At 49.7% G+C, this 18,956-nt stretch overlaps 1 protein-coding gene across 1 annotated transcript; it reads right to left on the reverse strand.

Moving 5' to 3' along the window:
- Nucleotides 1-1,479: 1,479 nt before the first annotated feature.
- On the reverse strand, nt 1,480-18,640 carry RPIA (ribose 5-phosphate isomerase A). Its single transcript, XM_065837740.2, has 9 exons — nt 18,396-18,640; nt 13,951-14,011; nt 11,873-11,928; nt 8,554-8,613; nt 7,903-7,967; nt 7,577-7,645; nt 6,910-7,051; nt 5,853-5,952; nt 1,480-2,680 (listed from the first exon to the last, which is right to left on the reverse strand). Exons 1-9 carry the CDS (start codon nt 18,576-18,578, stop codon nt 2,583-2,585), a joined length of 834 nt encoding a protein of 277 aa, XP_065693812.1. The 5' UTR covers nt 18,579-18,640; the 3' UTR covers nt 1,480-2,582.
- Between the last annotated feature and the right edge of the window lie 316 nt (nt 18,641-18,956).

Genomic DNA, 18,956 nt, shown 5'->3' on the forward strand with positions numbered 1-18,956 from the left:
CAAACTAGCCAAGGTGTTAAAATCAAATTAAACAAGCCCAAGAGCTGGAACTACCCCTAGCTGGGGAAATGGTGGGTACCCACAGTGCCTGCCCTTAGCTGAAGTTCTGCCATGGCATGCTCACCTTCAAACCATTCTCTCCCAAAAAAACACATATAATGATAAAAGTGATAGTCTAGAAAAGCAAGGACCAGGGACTATAAAGGCCTCTGCTGCCTGTACACTTGATTTTTCATCAAAAATTCTCATGGCTCTGCAGGAAGCAGGCTGTGTCGGTGACAGGGCAGAGCCATGGCACACCAAAGCCACCCGGGAGGGGATGGACTGCCAACACCACAACTAAAAGCGCCCCACTCATGCTGGCAGATGGAGATGTGGATGGTCATGACCGGTCAGGGAGCCTGGCAGCCTCTGAGGGAACGACCAGACCTTTAAGAGCTCCTTACCTCAAAAACCCATCTACTGACTCTGCAAATCTGAGCTGGGGGAGTCTGCACAAAGAAAATCTGCACAAAGCCTCCAGAACTGGTTCAGACACCAAATTTTCTTCAGCACTCGGGGATTTTAATTCCATCCAGAGATTTTAATTCCACCTCTGAAGTCCAGTGAACTCTTTACCCATAACTCACAGCCCAAGACCCACTCAAAGTCCCACCCAAGGAGGGACATCTGTTGCAAAAGCACCCACCAGTGCTTACCTGCATCGCAAGCACTGGGAGAAGCTCAAAAATCAGACTTACCACCTTCAGGCTTGGCTTTAACAAGCCCCTGCTAAGCACAAAGCTGAATGAGATCACATCTGGTCCAGGGCCAGCAAGTAATGGCGCAGTAATGGGGTTTTATTGGCCTTTTGAGAAGGAGCTGTTTGATTTCAGAGAGAGAAAAGAAGAGTCAACAGCAACATTCTGCTCCTGCTAATCTCATTTCCAGAAGCATGCTGAGCGAGAAGGCGCTTGGGCACAAAGCTTTGCTCGATTGCTCCCTGTTTATCTAGGATTACATTAGGAGCCCAAGATGGATCTGGAAACAGCCCATGGCAAGAACCAGGGCTCTACAAACAACTCTGCAGCATCGGGTTTGCGGGAAGAGATATTCCAGTGTTTCCAGCAAGTTGTTGGCTGGATGGCAGCCAGTTTGCTCAATAGAAGTGATTCAGAATTAATAGATGTGCAGGAAGGGGAAGATTTAAAGACATAAAAATAGCTCATTTAAAAAAAAAAAGAGCTGTATTTAGATGCATAGGGTTTAGACATGCAAATTTAAGACCGTCTCGAGGCAAGCACTGCAGCTAACAAGTGCTGGTTAATTTAAAATAATATAACGTATTTACCTTAAGCAAAAAGAAATCAAATGCAGAAGGGTGAATTCAACCGGGATGAAGTGCCCTTGTAAGGGGAAAACTACAGCAGAAGTTGGTCTGACAACGATCTGCCCCATTTTCCACGAAACAGTTACTTGAAGAACCAAATTGCCACCAAATCTGGTATAACAACTCTTTATTTCAGTGTCTACAACACAAAGAGAGGGCTTGCATTTTGACACCAGAACCATGCAAAGCACCTATACACCGAGAACAAGATTGAACGAGTGTCTCTCTCCTGCTACATGTGGAAAATTTAAGCAGGAAGACTCGGTTTTCCTGTGCGTTCTGCTCTACCCTTCCACAAATCAACCAGCTCCCAGGGGTGATAATTAACCTTCATTCCAAATCAAACAATTTGCCACTGAACAGTATTCCACGTTGTCCTTAGCTGCTCAAATATGCTTTTGGAAGCTTCACCAAGGATCCAGTTCTGCTCTCGGTTTACAAGGACAAAGTCCCAAACATCTCCAGCTACAGGAACAGAATTTAATCAGAGGTACTGAATTAACAGAGAGCAGAATTTGGCTCAAAGGATGAACGTCTCCTCCACATAGAGACCCAGAAAAGGCCCTTATTAATGTCCCAGACAGAGGGATGTAAAGACCACCCCAGGCTCAGAGAATTGTCATGTGCACAGAGGACAACAACACATCCTGAACTATTAAAAACCAGTGGTGTAGAAAAATAAAAGGCATAAAATACCGAACCAAAAAGGTTCCAAATAAGGCATCGGCAGGTCCCGACTGGATGTGCTACTGTTACGTACGTCACCCTCCCAGCCAGTGTGGTTAGGAATGATGCATCAGGATTGTGTTTCTGACCTCAATCACTAAGCACTATGAGCAACCAGAAGGGTTCAAGTTCTGTTGGAAAAAAAGGAAAAAAAAATCCAAAAGACAAAACAAGGAGTACTAATTTTTGGTAAGTATTTCTTAGAAAATAAAATAAAATAAAAACGTTAAAGCAATTTGTTTAAATGGTTCTTTAAAAAAAGACAACATTCCTGTAAAGTAAAAATATATATATATAGAAATAGAATATAATTTTTTGTTTGTTTTTTAAAAAAAGACATTCAGTATCACGTCAGCGGATTCTGATCAACCTCCCATCCGTCTGCTGCGATAACCGCTGCTCGTTAAGGCAAAACGTCAGGTTGGCACCGTTACAACAGCTGAACTGAACTGGCCGAAGGTGACACAGAGCGGGTGTCGTGCCGGCGTCAGCGCGGCTGCTTCTCCCGCACGCTGACCGAGCCGTCCTCCATGCCGAAGTACACCACCTCCGCCATGCCGATGAACAGCCCCGTCTCCACCACACCTGGGGAATGAGAGTTCAACCTGCCGGTTAATGCCAGGGCCACCCCAGAGCCAGCCCATTGCTTTAATCCACTGCTCTGACCGTGGTTTTGTTCATTAAAAGGCGCTAAAGCCTCCAACAGGTGTTTGGAGAGAGGTGTCCGACCTGGGTCTGATCTGGAATATTGTGTCCAGCTGTGGCCCTGAGTTCCAGAAGGACAGTGAACTGCTGGAGAGAGTCCAGCACAGCCACCAAGATGCTGAAGGGAGTGGAGCATCTCCCGTGTGAGGAAAGGCTGAGGGAGCTGGGGCTCTGGAGCTTGGAGAAGACTGAGGGGTGACCTCATTAATGTTTACAGATATATAAAGGGTGAGTGTCAGGAGGATGGAGCCAGGCTCTTCTCAGTGACAACCAATGATAGGACAAGGGGCAATGGGTTCAAACTGGAACACAGGAGGTTCCACTTAAATATGAGAAGAAACTTCTTCCCAGTGAGGGTGCCAGAGCCTGGCCCAGGCTGCCCAGGGAGGTTGTGGAGTCTCCTTCTCTGCAGACATTCAAACCCGCCTGGACACCTTCCTGTGGAACCTCAGCTGGGTGTTCCTGCTCCGGCAGGGGGATTGCACTGGATGAGCTTTCGAGGCCTCTTCCAATCCCTGACATTCTGTGGTTCTGTGGGTGATGTTGCATCAGCTGCACAGGGAGCCTCTAGGAAGTACTCTCCATGTGGCCAACCCCAGAGGAAACCAACACCAGTGAGAAACATCTCCCACAGCTCCCCCTGAAGTTCATACCCCCTCACCAACACCATTGAGGTGCTGGAGAGAGCTCAGAGAAGGGCAATGAAGCTGGTGAAGGGCCTGGAGCACAAGTGTGATGAGGAGCAGTTGAGGGAACTGGGGGGTTCAGCCTGAAGAAAAGGAGGCTGAGGGGAGACCTTATCGCTGTCTACAACTACCTGAAAGGAGGTTGCAGCATGGAGGGTGTTGGTCTCTTCTCCCAAGTAACAAGTGGTAGGACAAGAGGAAAGGGCCTCAAGTTGTGCCAAGGGAGGTTTACATTGGATATTAGGAAAACACTCTTCACAGAAAGGGTTGTCAGGCATTGGAACAGGCTGCCCAGGGAAGTGGTGAAGTCACCATCCCTGCAGGGGTTTAAAAGATGCACAGATGGGGTTCTTAGGGACACGGTTTAGTGCCAGTGTTGGGTTAATGGCTGGACTGTATCATCTTGAGGGTTCCAACTAAAATGATTCTATGATTACACTAAGACAATCATGAGTGTGGCATTTTCAGCCACCTGATGGCCCACAGAAGCAAGAGGAAGCTACATACAGCCCCAGGCTTACTCATTTTGCCTTTAAATGCATCTGAAAAGTAATCCTGTTAGGGAATGCCTGGATAACACTTGTTCAAAGATTAAGTCTCAGCAGATCTGATGCTACCTCTGCAATCTGTAGCTCATTTGCAAATGTACTTTTGGTTGCATTTAATTACAGGGTGCTCCTAACTTCACAGTGATCCCCAAGCCACAGCCAGAGGCCAGAAAGTTGGACAGAAATGAAGGGCAAGGGCTACCACCAGTGCAAGGCGGTCAGAGCCCTGCTATCACCACTGTATTTAGGCTTTAACAGCTCTGCTTATCCACTTCTGGACAGTGAAGATGCTTTTCTCCCCTTTGCAAGCCCATTTCTGAGCAGCAAATGATGCTGAGACCATCTCCACACCAACACAATGGAACGTGTCCCATCATGTACCATTCATCTCTCATCCAAAAGAGAGCAAGGAAGAAGTCCTTGCAGAGAGGCTATTTTGTTTACAAACAGTATGACCAGCCACTGTTTCTCTCTTGCACAAAACCAGCTCTAATAATACAGATATTTGTAGAGCCATGGGCAGCAACCGCTTTAGGATGCAGAGCCCTGCACCAGGGCCAGCCTGGGCCAGCTGTGGTCACCAGTTCATCTATATTGGTCACTGGTTCATTTGGAACTGCTCCTGCTGAAGATCAGAACCTGCCATCTACTGCTGGCTGCAAGCAAGCACCAGGTAGTTATTCAGACAGCAAAGACACCAGGACGAACCAAGGTAGAAGTAGGATCCCAGCAGTTTGCTCCTAGAGCAGGAAAAAAGAAAATGGGTGTATTTTCAGTAAATCAGCCTTATAAGCAGCACTGAGGGAAGCAAAGCCACCAAAGAGAAGAACCTAGAAATTACTAGTGACTCTTCACCCAGCCTACACACATGGCCTCTGCCTGCCCTTGTGTTCTGGTCATGGTGCCAGGACGATACGTTTCTGCTTTGTGTGAACATCGAGGTTTGTGCAACAGGATCCCAACCTGTTCCTATGCACTTTAACAACGCACAATCAGAGGAGGCAGTTTGCTTACGGACTACAGGAACAGGCAGATATCTGGGATAAACTCAAAGTTAAAGGATACAACAATACATATTCAAAGCTGACCAGATTCAAGAGCAGACTTTGCCAAGACAACCAGACAAGGTACTCAGATGTGTCTGAGCTTCACTGAAGCCCAGAGAGTGTCACTGCCCCTGGGCAGACCTGAATCCTCCAGAAGCAGCTCTGGCTTTGGCAACAGGTCTCCTGCAAGGCAGGAATCCTTGCAGAGAGGCTGTTTTCTTCACAAACAGTGTGATCAGCCCCTGCTTCTCTCCTGCACAGCAATAGCTACAACACTAGGTAAGATATGCTGTGCTCTCACAGCAAGGGGAGGCTGGAGGAGTAAACAATGGTAACGGGATGCAGAGCTGTATGCAGCTTCTGGAAAATACCGTAACCTAGTGCAAACCCTGGCTCCAGAGTCACAGAATCACAGAACGTTAGGGATTGGAAGGGACCTCAAAGACCATCCAGTCCAATCCCCCAGCACATTCATTAAAAGCACATCTCTAAACAGGCACAAGGAAAGTAAGGAAGAGCACAGGACTGGCATGTGTAATAGTGTCAGAAGTCACCCAGCACTCTCCCAGGTTTTCACCACCATACGGGAAGGACACTTGGGTACCGTTGTACTAATTCAGCTGATAGATCTCTGAAGTAAAACCAAATGAAGGGACCCATAAGAGGGCACACACATTTCCTCTTATCTGTGGGAGAGCTCCCACAGTCAGGGCTGTCTAGCACAGCCCAAGCCTCAGCCAGCTTTTGCTTTTCTAAAAATCACTGACAGTACCTGGTATCATTTTTATAGCGGTGTTCACCTCACTCCATTCATGAACCTTGTCAAACTTCCAGTCCAGGATGAAGTTCCCGTTGTCCGTCACCACAGGGCCCTGGGAATCAAATACATTTGTCAGCACTATGAGCTCCTTGTCTACCGAGCATGGGCAGGGACTGTCACAGCCTCTCACCAGGACCTGCCATCCCTGCTACAATGGTTTAGAGAGAGTTATCCTTCAAGTAAATCAGGGCAGTTCACAATAAAGTTTAAGTTAAACCATCACCCAAGGCTCATTCCTCATTCTCGTGCGTACAGATAAATCACGCAGAGGCTGAAAACAATGGGGGGCCTCACCTGTACTGAGTACAGTGGCACAATCACTTCTCTAGTCCTGCTGGCCACACTACTCCTGATACAAGCCAGGATGATGTTGGCCTTTTTGGCCACCTGGGCACATGCTGGCTCATGTTCAGCCACTGTCAATCAACACCCCCAGATCCTTCTCTGCCAGGCACTTTCTAGCCAGGTTGCTCAGAGCCCCGTCCAGCCTGGCCTGGGATGTCTCCAGGGATGGTTCATCCACCACCTCTCTGGGCAACCTGGGCCAGTGTTTCACCACTCTCAGTGCCAAAAATTTCTTCCTTATATCTAGTCTGAATATCCCCTCCTTTACTTTAAAACCATCACGCCTTGTCCTATCACAACAGGCCCCGCTAAAAAGTCTGTCCCCATCTTTATCAGCCCCTTTTAAGCACTGAAAGGCTGCAGTAAGGTCTCCCTTGAGCCTTCTCTTCTCCAGGCTGAACACCTCCAACCTGAGCTGGTACCTCTCCTCCACCTGCTCAGGGATATTTGCTTTAGGAGACATAAGGCAGGAAGCCTTTTCATAAGCAGCCTGAACACCTAAACACACAGTTCATTAGTCAAAGTATAATTAGAAGGAATTAAACAAGACACCACTCATGAGAGTGAAAGTCCAGATTTAATTAGATAAAAGGCCAGGAAGGTCCTCCATTTTCCCACACTCACGTGGCTCCTGGGGGGATGAGGGGCTATCAGGGACACGTACCGCTTTGCTAACAGCCATCCGCAGCTCCACGACACCTCCGAAGTTTTTGGTCAGGGCTCTGGTGACGGGGACGTAAGCCATGGGGATGACTTCAATAGGAATCCCCTTCTTCCATTGCTCCCCGAGGCTCCTTGATTTTTTCCTGAGGACAGTTGGAGGTGGGATCAGCATCAAGCATTGCATTTGTAACACCATTAACACAACACGCTGATCACAATACCTCTTGCAAACCCCTCAAGCACAACACCCTGGAGGGCACAGTGGTCAGTTCACACGTGCACATGTGTAGGAAGAAGCACTTTAAAGCACAATGCTCTATTGACTCATAAGCCCTGTTTTGACATGATTTGGACAAGCAGAACATGAGTTGTTTCTTCCATAGCCCTGTGGCAGTATGTACAAAAGGGGAAATGCATTCTGCGCTGACAATCGCTGAGTTCAAGAGCGGAGCAGCCTTTTCATCAGAAGCTCTGCTGACTTCTAAGCAGGTCTGATGAGTTGAAAATTAAGAAATAAGCTAAACTGAATTGCTGGAACATTGGAAGTCAGGATCATTTCCACCTATTCCTGCTCCCCTGACCTGCTGGAAGGACAATAATGGCCTCATACAGAACCATACAAATCCTTCCATGAGACAGAGAAGCATAATGAACAGTAATATTTTCACCTGTAATCGGCAATAACAATGAAGCATTTTGCATATCCTGCAACTATCTTCTCCTGTGTCAAGCAACCACTGCAAGGGGAAAAAAAGAATAAAATAAAAATCAGTAAAACAGACTGCTCCTCCGTGTGCCTGATGGTCCTAAAGCCCAGTCCTGTCTGTCATGTTCTTGCTGGTTTGGTGCTGCTGTCATGTCAGCCCCATCAGTTTGTCCTCCTTATCCTTGTCCCCAGCCCCTCCACCCCTCCTTGGAGACACCCACAGCCAGAAAATGTGCTCAGATGCCACCAGCACCATGCACAGACAGACAGACAGACAGCAAGGCTCACCCGCCACCTTTGATAAGGTTGAGGTCAGAGTCCACTTCATCCGCTCCATCGATGGCAACGTCGAGCTGTAGGAAGAGGAGAAATTTGGTGTGGAAACTCCTCCTGTGCAGCATCTCAGGGGGGGTGTCAGGTCCCAAGCAGCAGACAGAAATGTCACTAGAGATGGGACCACCTTGATGCCACAGCCTGACCAGAAACAAGCATATGAGCAGCCGCCCAAGGATACCAGCCCTTGCTAAATCACAGGCATGTGAGAGCAGAAGAAAAACAAAAACCAACCACTGGCCTGCAAAGCACACCACTTTAGCCTCTAGTGTCGCTTAAGGACCAGCACACAAGCTCCTGGGGAAAACCCCAGTGACAGTTCAGCAACACAATATCCCTGAGCCAGGCCAGCAAGCCTCAGCTTGGAAGAGATGCAAAACACCTGGAGGAAGCAAAGCTTAGCAGCCTATGGTCATCTAAAGTGACAAGCACTAAGACAAGACTAAGGCACAGGGAAAAAAAAAAGCTAAGCTAGTTTTCACTCATGTTAACCACCACGGCTGCCTAAATTCTTGTCCTCAGATGAGGACAAAGGAGCTTGATGCTTTATGAAGGACCAGGTTAGAGGAAGGTCGGGTGAGGTCTCCCCTCCGCGGTCCCATTTACCTCTGGATGTCGGTCCAAGTCACTTAGCGTTAAGCCATTCTGCAGGATCAGCTGACGAGCCTGCGCACCAAGAAGACAACAAACATCATTTACTAGCAGCAGGAAAATGAAAAGGACTCACGGTGACATTCCTTGGGCTGCAGCCAGGATGGAGCCTCCCTGGGAGAGCTCCACCGCTTCACCCCGAGCTGGTGGAGAAGCTGCAGCCAGCAGTGGCAACTCATGGCAAGGAGAAAATGATGCTTCCAGACCAGATTATTTTAATCAAAAGAAAACCCTGCTGCTGATTTGAACTAAAAACCAACTCATATGGTACAACATGACTCCTGGGTTCAGGCCTCTCTGTACTAAATAGCAGGAGACACCATTGGCTTGGTGGGAATCACTTGTATGTAAGCATTACGGCAGATACAGTAGTTTTGAGTCCTGTGTTGTTTCAGCTTGGACACCACCCTCCCTTGCACCTATCCAGCCCCTCCGATTTTCTTTGGCTGAAAAATGGGAGTAGGCAAATGAAATATTTACACCACAGCAATAGCGGACTAACAATGAAAATGGTTTTTGTATTGGAAAGAAACAAAAGCAAAAAACGAAAAGCACAACTCTTGAAAAAGTGTGGAAAGCCACCTGAAACAGCCGTTTGGTGGCTCCAATTTTACTTTTACTGAAGTGGTTGTGTATTTCCCTCTACTGGCAATACAATACAGAGCACTTGGATTTACCATCCACTGGGTCAGTCAGTTTAAACAAGAGTTCAAGCCTAGAGAACCTTGAACTGGTTGAACTTTCCATGTTACAAATCATCACCTGAGTGAGACTCCCTCTTCAAACAGACCCTGTTTGATTCTGAATTTCCCACCACGCCGTAGCTAGTCCAAAAAAACCCAGTGTGACAGCCTGAAATCAACTGATTCCCCTCAATTTTACGCACTAAAGTGCATCAGTCATATGTACTGGCATCCCAGAAACATGAAGAACAACTAGCAGGTGGTACCCCTGGCAATGAGATATGATTGAATTGCTTATTGTGGCGTTTCATAGCATGCAGTTCTAACACCCATGGGCTCTTGATCTGTGCACTAGGATTGCCCTAAGGACTCATAAAATAAACAGAATAAAAATTGGTGGGTTTACATTTGTTACATGGTGTCCGTATAAAGAGATTTCAGGGATCTGGGAACTGAAAGCATTGAGAAAACACTGTGCTGCACATGCAGGACAGACCCTGAAGAGGCTCATAGGCAGCGGTGTGCATGGAGGTGGCTTTCTCCAGGCTCTCTGCCTGCCAGGTGATGGGAGCAGACCAGCAGGAATCAAAAGCAGAGCTCCCACAACCAGGGGAAAAGCAGCAGTAACTGCAGAGAACTTGCCAAGAACTGTCTCGCTCCGTGATCTTGGCACACAGCCGGGTGACAAGAAACAACACGAAAGCCAAGGGACAGATACTTACCCCGGCTCTAGCTTTATTGATGGTGATGGAATAACCCAACCTGACAAACAGGGAAGGGAGGAGAATAAAAACCCACTGAAAGCAACTCTTCCTTGCCAGTGAGCTCGGGCAGCCATCTACACCTGTACGTAGTGAAAACAAGATGCTGTTTTGCTGACCTGGGAAGGCTTCACTTGGAACTGAAGTCTATGAGGCTGCAAAAGATGTGAGGCAGTTCCATGTCTGTGGGATTGTAGCTGGACGGGCTCCAGCCCACATTCACTACAAGAGCTTTATCAATGTTTTCTGTAAGATTTAATGGCTAAACTCAGAGCACTTTTCATAGAATCATACATCATAGAATAGTTTTGGTTGGAAGGGACTTGCAAAGGTCACCCAGTGCCACCCCTGCCATGAGCAGGGACATCTTCACCAGCTCAGGTTGCTCAGAGCCTCGTCCAGCCTGGCCTGGGATGTCTCCAGGGATGGGGCATCCACCACCTCCCTGGGCAACATGGATGAGTAGTTTACCACCTTCATTGCAAAACATTTCCTCCTCATATCTGGCCTCACGTCTTTCTACTTTTCCCAGGTTAAAATGGGATGTGGCATCTCAGGACGGGGATCACTTTAGACAGATCAAAGACAGACTCTCATCACAGTCTATATATGCAACAGAAGTTCTGATAAAGGTTAAAAAAGAAGAAACAAGAAACCAAAAAAAAAAAAAAACACAACACACCAACAAACGAAACAAACCAAACAAACCACTTGTTTTTACTTTTTGCCCTTTGCTGCAGTTTGTGTTAGACCCGAGTCGGTCACTGGTTGGTTGCAACAGCTGGGAAAAGAGAGAATCCCATTGCCCCACGCTTACACTCCAAGAACATCTGCAGGGTTTTAAGTTTTCATAAGATTTTAGGATGATTCAGGTTGGTCTCTGTCCAACATCCAGCTCAAAGCTGCATCAGCTACCAGGCTGCTCAAGGCTTTACCCACCCGGGTCCTGAAAACCTCAAAGGACAGATTCTGCACAGCCCCTGTGGCACCCGCGTCACTGCCCGACTGTCCTTGTAGTGAAATGGTTGTAACAAATGTACAATCCCAAGGTCCTCAGCAGGACTGTGAGAAGGACACATGCCCAGTTCCCAGACCACAGCATTGCCATGTGGTCCCTGTCCCCATGGACAGGTGATGTCACCTCTCCCTGCCTGAAGGGAACAAGGTGGCAGCTGCTCCTCTCCAGTGCATTCCCACCCTGGGGAACAGAGGCAGAGAGACCAAAGCCAGTTGCCTGAGGGCACAGAAGCAGCTCAGGAGCTTCCCCAGCAGCTCTGTGTTTCACCACCAAGCCACTTTCTTCTCCCTGCAAACTTCTCAACAGCCAGCTTGGTATGAACCGATCCCTCCGAAAGCTGCATAGCGAAGATTATGCTGATTTCTCTTCTGCAATTTCTTATAAAAGCCAGTTGATGCATTTCAAGTTCCTCCTGAAAACACACGAGCTTGCTATTGCTTGCAAAAGGGTTTTTACAGCTTTCAGGGCTTGATAGACTGTCTCCAACAAGTCTGGTTCACCACTAAACAGCATTTTTCTGCAAGCAGGATGCAGAGCAAGCCACACACCAACACTGACATAACCAGCATCACCACACTGGCTCCAAACACTCTTCCCAGCACTGCAGCATCCCTGAAACTCCGCTCATGGGTAACACAGAAGCGTCACCACCAGCTTTGTGAGGTCCATCTGCAGGCTGCATCACAACTGCTTTAAGTAAACTCGCACCGTGAAAGAGTCCAAAGAGCAGCGCAGTCACCTCCCACAACCCAAGGGAAGATCCCTTGTGTGAGTGTTGGAAACAGCAGAAAGCAAAGGAGGAAAGCACTTACCTGAAAAGACGTAGGGATGCAGACAATCGTCAGGTTCTCCTGTCTAACCCGCTCGGCTGTAGAGAGAAGAGAAAGAAACAAGGCAGAAGCCTCAGTTTGTTCGTTGCAGAAGGGAAAAAACAACACTCCAACTTTCACTTAAAGAAATCTCCGTTCAGAGCAGCCCCTTTGAATCACTGCAATTACTTGCTCGGCTTGCAAATAACTCAGTCACACTCAAAACGCAAACAGGTGCCACCCTGCACAGGCTGAGGCTCAGTTTTCTACAGTCAGAAATGTTTAAACACCCACCCCGGCTCAGCCCAAGACATCACGAGCCATTAACCTTCGTGTCTCCAGCAGCAGAGGAGCCTCATCAGCAAATCGTCACCTGGGAAATGAGCCCCGCTCCCCTCTTTCACTCCATTAGACGGGTTTTTGCTGTATTCCTGGTAAACAGAGAGCTCCAGCAGCTGTCTGAAAGGTTTTCTGGCTTGTTGCCTTGGGGACATCATATTCATTTATTACAGAACATTTAAATATATGGCAGGGAAAGGACTAATAAAATCCAGTATTCCATTAAATGGAAGGAAATATTTCCTGCCTCGGGTTAACCTCAAATGACTAAAATCTATTACTAAGATACTATTATGGACAAAATGTTGTTTTAGTAATTACGATACTCAGGCATGAGCCAACAGCCCAAGAGTCAGCAACAGCACCAGAGCAAACACACGGGCTATGTGCCTCATGGTAAAGCTGCTGCTGGAAGGACTGAAGATGCAAGACAGAACCACAGACTGGTTGGGGTTGGAAGGGACCTCTGGAGATCATCCAGTCCAACCCACCTGCTCAAGCAGGTTCACCAGAGCAGATCACACAGGAAGGTGTCCAGGTGGGTTTGAATGTCTGCAGAGGAGACTCCACAGCCTCTCTGGGCAGCCTGGGCCAGGGCTCTGCCACCTCAAAGTAAAGAAGTTTCTCCTCATATTCAGATGGAACCTCTGATGCAACACATGAGGCTGTATGTTGTTACAGCTCACATTCAGCAGATGTGAAAAGTCAGACTTTGTATCCGGAAATGGGCAATGCACTTCAAATACTACAACTATTTATTTAGAGAATGATTCTGTCTTAAAGTCAGCAGTGGCTGAGATATTGTGATCAATCCCGAAAGCTGAACTGCAGCTCCCCAGCCAGCTCCCAGACAAAAAAACATAAGTGTATTGCACACAGAGCATGGGGCAAGGTGGGTGCCAAGGGGCTGGCACAGCTTGATTTTTGCCGTTCCCCTGCAAAGCAAAGCACAGCACTGTGTTCAGACCTCAGTCCCCCTCTGTCTGAACAAACCCCCCACGAATAATGAGGCTGACGCTGCACTCCAGACCCGGCCGCTCTGTTCTGCATCCAAGGACGGCCAAGCAGGACCAGGTACATCACCAGCAAATCCGCCCCGGGGCTGAGAGTGCCCTGGGAAGGGAACTTTTAAGCCTCCGTGCCCTCTGTAATGAGGTGTGAGGATAATTATCCTCACATCCTCTTTGCAAAAAGGCATTTGCCTCACTTGAGTATTTTGCTGAAATTTTCTGAATCACACCTTGAGCAAACTTGCACCTGGGGCAAGCAGATAAACTCAGCTGTAGGGTATAAAAAAAATACAGCAGGATTTCACATTCCTCATTTTCATTACCCCTCAGCAGAGCCCTCAGTGTGAATAATGAGGGTGTGAGGAAGCAGCTCAGCCTCATACAAATGGGTTAACGGAAGCGGAGCAGCTGCATGGCCCAAAGCCACAAAGCAAGTCAGGACTGGAACAAAACCAAGAGGTTCAGCTCCAGTTTGTGGTGGTTGCCAGTAAAGAGCTTTTCCTGGCTGTATGGGGAAAACAGGTGGCAAATTGTTACTCCCTGCAATAAATTTGGAGCACAAGACCCAGTTTCAACCTTCGGCTTCCAGGAGGACGCAGCGGTCGGTGAATAGACCTGACATTTCATCTCTAAGTCAGCATCCAGAAGATTTAGCATGTTTTTTCAAGTAGTTGGGACAGCTGGACAGGGGGAGTTTCTGCGGTGGGAGGCACATGAAGGGGAGCACCTTACCTAATCGTTGCACTGCATGGACAATCGTAGAACCGCTTCCAATCCCAAGAACTTGATTGTTCTGCAAATCAAAAAGAGACAGAGTGGAGCTGTCACTGGGGGGCTCCGCTTTTCCCGGCAGACACAAAATTATAAACACATGCAAGAGGATCCTTGTCTGGAGGTGCACACCAACACATGTCTTAGCATGCTGCAGGCAAGGAAGGGACCACACCATGCCTACCAGGGCACGATCACTATCTACAGTTAAAGGTTTTTAAGCATCTTGCCCTCTCCTCAAAGGACGTGCTTGCTAAATACAACCACAGTCTGACTCTCAGGGTGCTGGATACACACTCGCTGCTGGTTGCTGGCATTCTGTGCACCCTCTCCTGCTGGAAAGCTGGGAGCTTCAGACAATACCACAGAGGAAGAAGCTGAATCAACCTCAGGATAACATCTCCCGAGGAAGCCGCACAGTAAAAGCAATGGGTTTGCTGCCAACGGTACTGTTAGTAAACAGTGCGGATGCACCGGCGGGCAAAGCAAAGAGCACAGCAACCATTCCTAGAGTACAATAAAAACCACCCTCCGAAACAGAGTATACAACCACCTATATGAGAGTCCAGCAACACGCTTGAAAGATGGGTGAGCCTCAACAGGATCATGTTTTAACCACAGCTCAGCCCTGGTCTTTCTCTACCTATGGTCTGGTTTAAGAAGCATTGCTATCATCTCATCCGTAACACACACACGCTTCTAAAAGGTGCTGCAGGCCGGGGGTGGATGGGTGCGATGGTGTTACCTCCCCAAGAGGATGCTCTGCGATGGAAATCTCTGTTTATTATCAGCTCAATCTCCCGCCCACCGAGAACTCCCTGCAGCCTCTTGCACACTTCCAATCTCCAACGTACTTCCCCTTCTTTGGATGGGATCCAAAGCTTAAATTGACTTAAGGAGGCCCAGTATCATCACAGAGACTTCAGATGAGAAAGAATTCAAGCCAGCCAGAGATGGAGACACAGCGCTGTTGTGTGTTATCTCTTGGGCATTAGACAGTTCTGGAGCTCTTTATCCATGTGCAGCAAATCCAGAGTTCAGCGGCTGTGGAAAAAGCCACACCGGCAGCATTTCAACCGGCTGAAATCTTACTGGCACGCCACTTTGCCTTGAAAGGTGAAGCTCAGGTCACGCTCCCCTAAGATTAATGATTTGCCTTGTTTCTTCAGGTTAAAAGCTTAAAAAGCAAAAGTTCTCCAAAACCCAGTGCACAACCAGAGACGTGGCTTATATCCCAGTCCTCACTAATCACCGTGACTTTGCAAAAAGACGGGGAAAGCAGCAGATCGCAGCTGCACGCCTGCAACGTTGCCAGCAGAAACCCAATAGATCCCGAGGTTTCTCCGTGTCACCTGCTCGGCAGGCAGAGCCAAAGAAGGGACAAGCAGAGCTGCACGGAGCCTAGTAGGACACGGTGATCCCAAAGGACTTGTTTCGATCTGGGAAGAGGCAGTTTCTTCTCTTTGCCCTCATTTCTAGAGGCTGGGACAGCTTCTTGGAGCAGTTGGACACCCTAAAGGGATGGGAAAAGCTTCACCATCAGTCACTCCATTGTGATGAAGCAGGAAGAGCTCATCCCAGCCCACAAAGGCGATAAAACGTGAAGCACCTTCCCTTAGAGAGTGGCAAGACCTTGGGCTAAGTGAGTTTCACAGAAAAGCAGTTTAGGCCAGTCTAAACCAGTGCCGTCACTGGTTTTTCACTAAAATCCCAGCAAATAAAACCAAGGCACTGAGCCACAGCACAGCTGAAGAGCCACATATGGATTCCACGTGCAGAGACAGCAATGACCAGAGTGTTGTCCCTCCTAACCCAGGGGCTAAGGGATGCTGCCCAGCGTTGGAGATGCCGACAAAGCAATGCACGTTGAGTGGGTATCAGCAGCACCACATGGGCTGGCTGTTCCAACGTAAGTTTCCAAGACTAGGATTTACATGGACAAAGAGCAGGAGATGAATACAGTGCAAAGCCTAAGTTTCCTTCTATTAACTCTCAGCCCTCTGGAGTAACAGGACATCTGGCTGTCGTGTCTCTTTTCATTTCTAAGGTAGTCGCTAACAGGACCTGCCCTTGAGGTGTTGTATAAACACAAAGCCAGCTCTACCCAAGCAGCTTATGGCTCTAAAGCCCCAAGCCCTGTGCCAGCCCCGCTCCTCCGAGCCATCACTGCTCCACAGCCTGTGGCTTCTGAGCTTGGTCATCTTGGTGCCCTCTCCAGGACTGGGGAACTCCACTCCTACAGCTCACAGACAAGTGCTGCAGTTAAACACACCAATATGGCTTTAATTAAAAAAAAAAGAAAGTTCTCCTGTCCTAATCCCCCCTGCCCGCCCCCAGGTTTACATCTGCTGCTGTGCTGGCATAGTTGGAGATGGGTGTGAAGGAGGAAATCAAGCAAGGAGCCTGATCTAGTACCAGTATCAAGCCCCCAGTGACCTGGATTTACGGCACAGTTAAGCAGAGGAGATTTGTGCACCAAAACCAAACTATGAAGCCAGTGGCATCTCCCACATGTCCCCACCATGCAAGGAAAGCAGTCTGCAGCTTCGCTTTCAGAGATTACACTGCTCCTTCTGTTAACAGTGATAGTTCTAACAGCCAAACACAAAAGTACCCGTTACCAACAGCAGCTCCACCCTCACAGGGCAAAGTGACAAGGAGACGGGTTTTCTCTGACAGCTGAGACCATCTAACTCTTTGATTGTGACTCTAACCTGCTTCTTCACCAGGGCTTCAAGCCAATTTCCATGACAAGCATTACAATATCACTCCACCTGCTGCCTCTTTTACTTAAATAGCTCCAATAACCTGCCTCTTATGACACAAGTCCTTCCTCCTGCAACCCCTTAATGTGCAACTTTGGGGCTTGTTTTGGGTAAGAAAGGGGATTTTTATGCAACTGCCGGTCCATCCCCCACCCCACAGACTACTTTTGAGTGCACTGGCCTGGGGTAGGTCTCAGCACCTGGCTGTGCACACTCCAGGCAGGTACAGGCTGCCCAGAGGAAGGGGAGGCTGCAAAACAAGTGAAACATTTATGGGACATCAGGGAAGCCATCAGCAACTGAACCTAAAGATGCCAACCCAGTGAGGGAAAGCAGGAAAGAAAAGGGAATTTTCCTGCCCCAACTGCTAACATCTACCTCCTTGGCAGCAACTCTATATCCGTTTCATCACCGCTGTTGCAAAAGGGCTTGCACAGCAAACATTGTGATAAACCCCTTGTGACTTTAACCGTTGATCTTCCAAGCATTCACAATCAGGCTGTGCCAAAACTCAAGTTGCTCCGGTCCGATCTGCCCTTCAAGGGGTTGATCAAAGCCTCTTGCCCCATTTCCCTCCCTGCGGGGGACAGGACATGACCCCCTGGTTAGGGGCTGTTGCTCCTTGCTTGGCTGCTTAGAAATATGCTGCAGGGTACCCCAAACTTGGAGAAAGCAGCAGGACATAGTGTTAGCCTGAACTCCCACCGCAGCCCAGCTCGCAGGAGGGTGCATGGTGAAAGTTTAAAGTGCAAGGCATTATCCCAAACTCGGGGTGCACCACGCTGAGCTGCTGCTTGGGAGGAATGGGCTGGGTGAGCACGGAGACCAGAGGAGAGAAGTAGTTTTCTCCCTTCTCTCCATGCTAAAGAAGAGCAACCAAAAGCAAAGGAGGAAAAGGCTCAGCAGGACCGGTCCGTGCAAGCCACAGTCCCCCCTCGCACTTCGGGTCCAGTCATGCTTTGGGGGCAGTGATCACTCCGTGCAGCCCACAAACCCCTCCATGCACCCGGGGCTGCTCCATGCACTGCAGGGATCTGTGCACCCCACAACCCGTCCATGCATCCAGGGCTGCTCCATGCACCCCAAAGCTCGTTCATGCACTGGGAGGCTCTGTGCACCCCGTGGCTGCTCCGTGTACTGGGGAATCCCTGCACCCCAGGGCTGCTCCGTGCATTGGAGAAGTTCACACAACCCAAAGTCTTGTCCATGCACCGGGAGGCTCTGTGCACCCCACAGCCGCTCCGAGTAGCGGGGGTGTCCCTGTACCCCAGAGCTGCTCCGTGCACTGGAGGAGTTTGTGCACCCCGAAGCACGGCCACGCAATGGGGGGACCCAGCAACCCACGGCCACTCTGTGTACTGGCACTTCAGAGCCCGTCCACGCACTGGGAGCCCCGTGCACCCCATGGCCGCTCCGTGCATTGGGAGCTCCCAGCACACCGGGGCACCTCTGCACCGCGGTGTCCGAGCACCTCTGGACTTCTCCGTGCAGGCGGAGGCTCCGTGCACCCCACGGGTGCTCCGTGCACTGCGGGGGTCCCCGCACCCTATGGCCACTCCGTGCACCCCGGGATCCGTCCCAGCGCCCCGCACACCGGTGGGCTCCGCTCCCGGGGCAGGGCTGGGGTCCGGGCTGTCTCACCTGGACGTGCTTGTCCACGGCCGCGCAGGCTGCCAGCCTCTTGGCCTCCTCTGCCATGGTGCCGCCGAGCCGCCCGCGGGTCAGGGCGCGTCTCCCCGCCGCCCGCCCCGCCCGGAGCCTCCCCGGCGGCCGGGCAGCCAGGGCCGAGCTGCGGAGCTGGCCGAGCCGGCCGGGGAGCCGCATGCCGCCGCGGCCCGCCCCCGGGGGGCTCACCCGTACGGGCTGCAGGCCTGGGCCGAGCCGGCTCCCTCCCGCCTCCTCCTCCTCCTCCGCCGGCAGGCTGGGACTTGTAGTGCTGCGAGCTGCGAACTACAGCTCCCAGGATGCACGATGGCGCTCGGGGTGCCCGCGGCGCCCGCAACCGCGGAACAACTTGTTTAATTATGTTTATACTTGTGTTATATACCCATGTATCGCGTTTGACAGGGCTGAGGTTTTCCCATAAGGTACGGAGGAATGGGGACCAGCAGGTCGAGGGAGGTTGCTCCCCCTCCACTCTGCCCTGGTGAGGCCACATCTGGAGAACTGCATCCAGTTCTGGGCTCCCCAGTTTAAGAAGGA

Source organism: Patagioenas fasciata, chromosome 4 (genome assembly GCF_037038585.1).
Source record: "Patagioenas fasciata isolate bPatFas1 chromosome 4, bPatFas1.hap1, whole genome shotgun sequence".
Lineage (NCBI taxonomy): Eukaryota > Metazoa > Chordata > Aves > Columbiformes > Columbidae > Patagioenas > Patagioenas fasciata.

Coding starts and splice junctions, on each gene's coding strand:
- RPIA (XM_065837740.2), bottom strand. CDS start 18,578: ATGCGGCTCCCCGGCCGGCTCGGCCAGCTCCGCAGCTCGGCCCTGGCT. Junction 7,646..7,902: donor AACCTTATCAAAGGTGGCGG/GTGAGCCTTGCT, acceptor TTCCCCTTGCAG/TGGTTGCTTGACACAGGAGA. Junction 7,052..7,576: donor ATTGTTATTGCCGATTACAG/GTGAAAATATTA, acceptor AACTGTCCTCAG/GAAAAAATCAAGGAGCCTCG.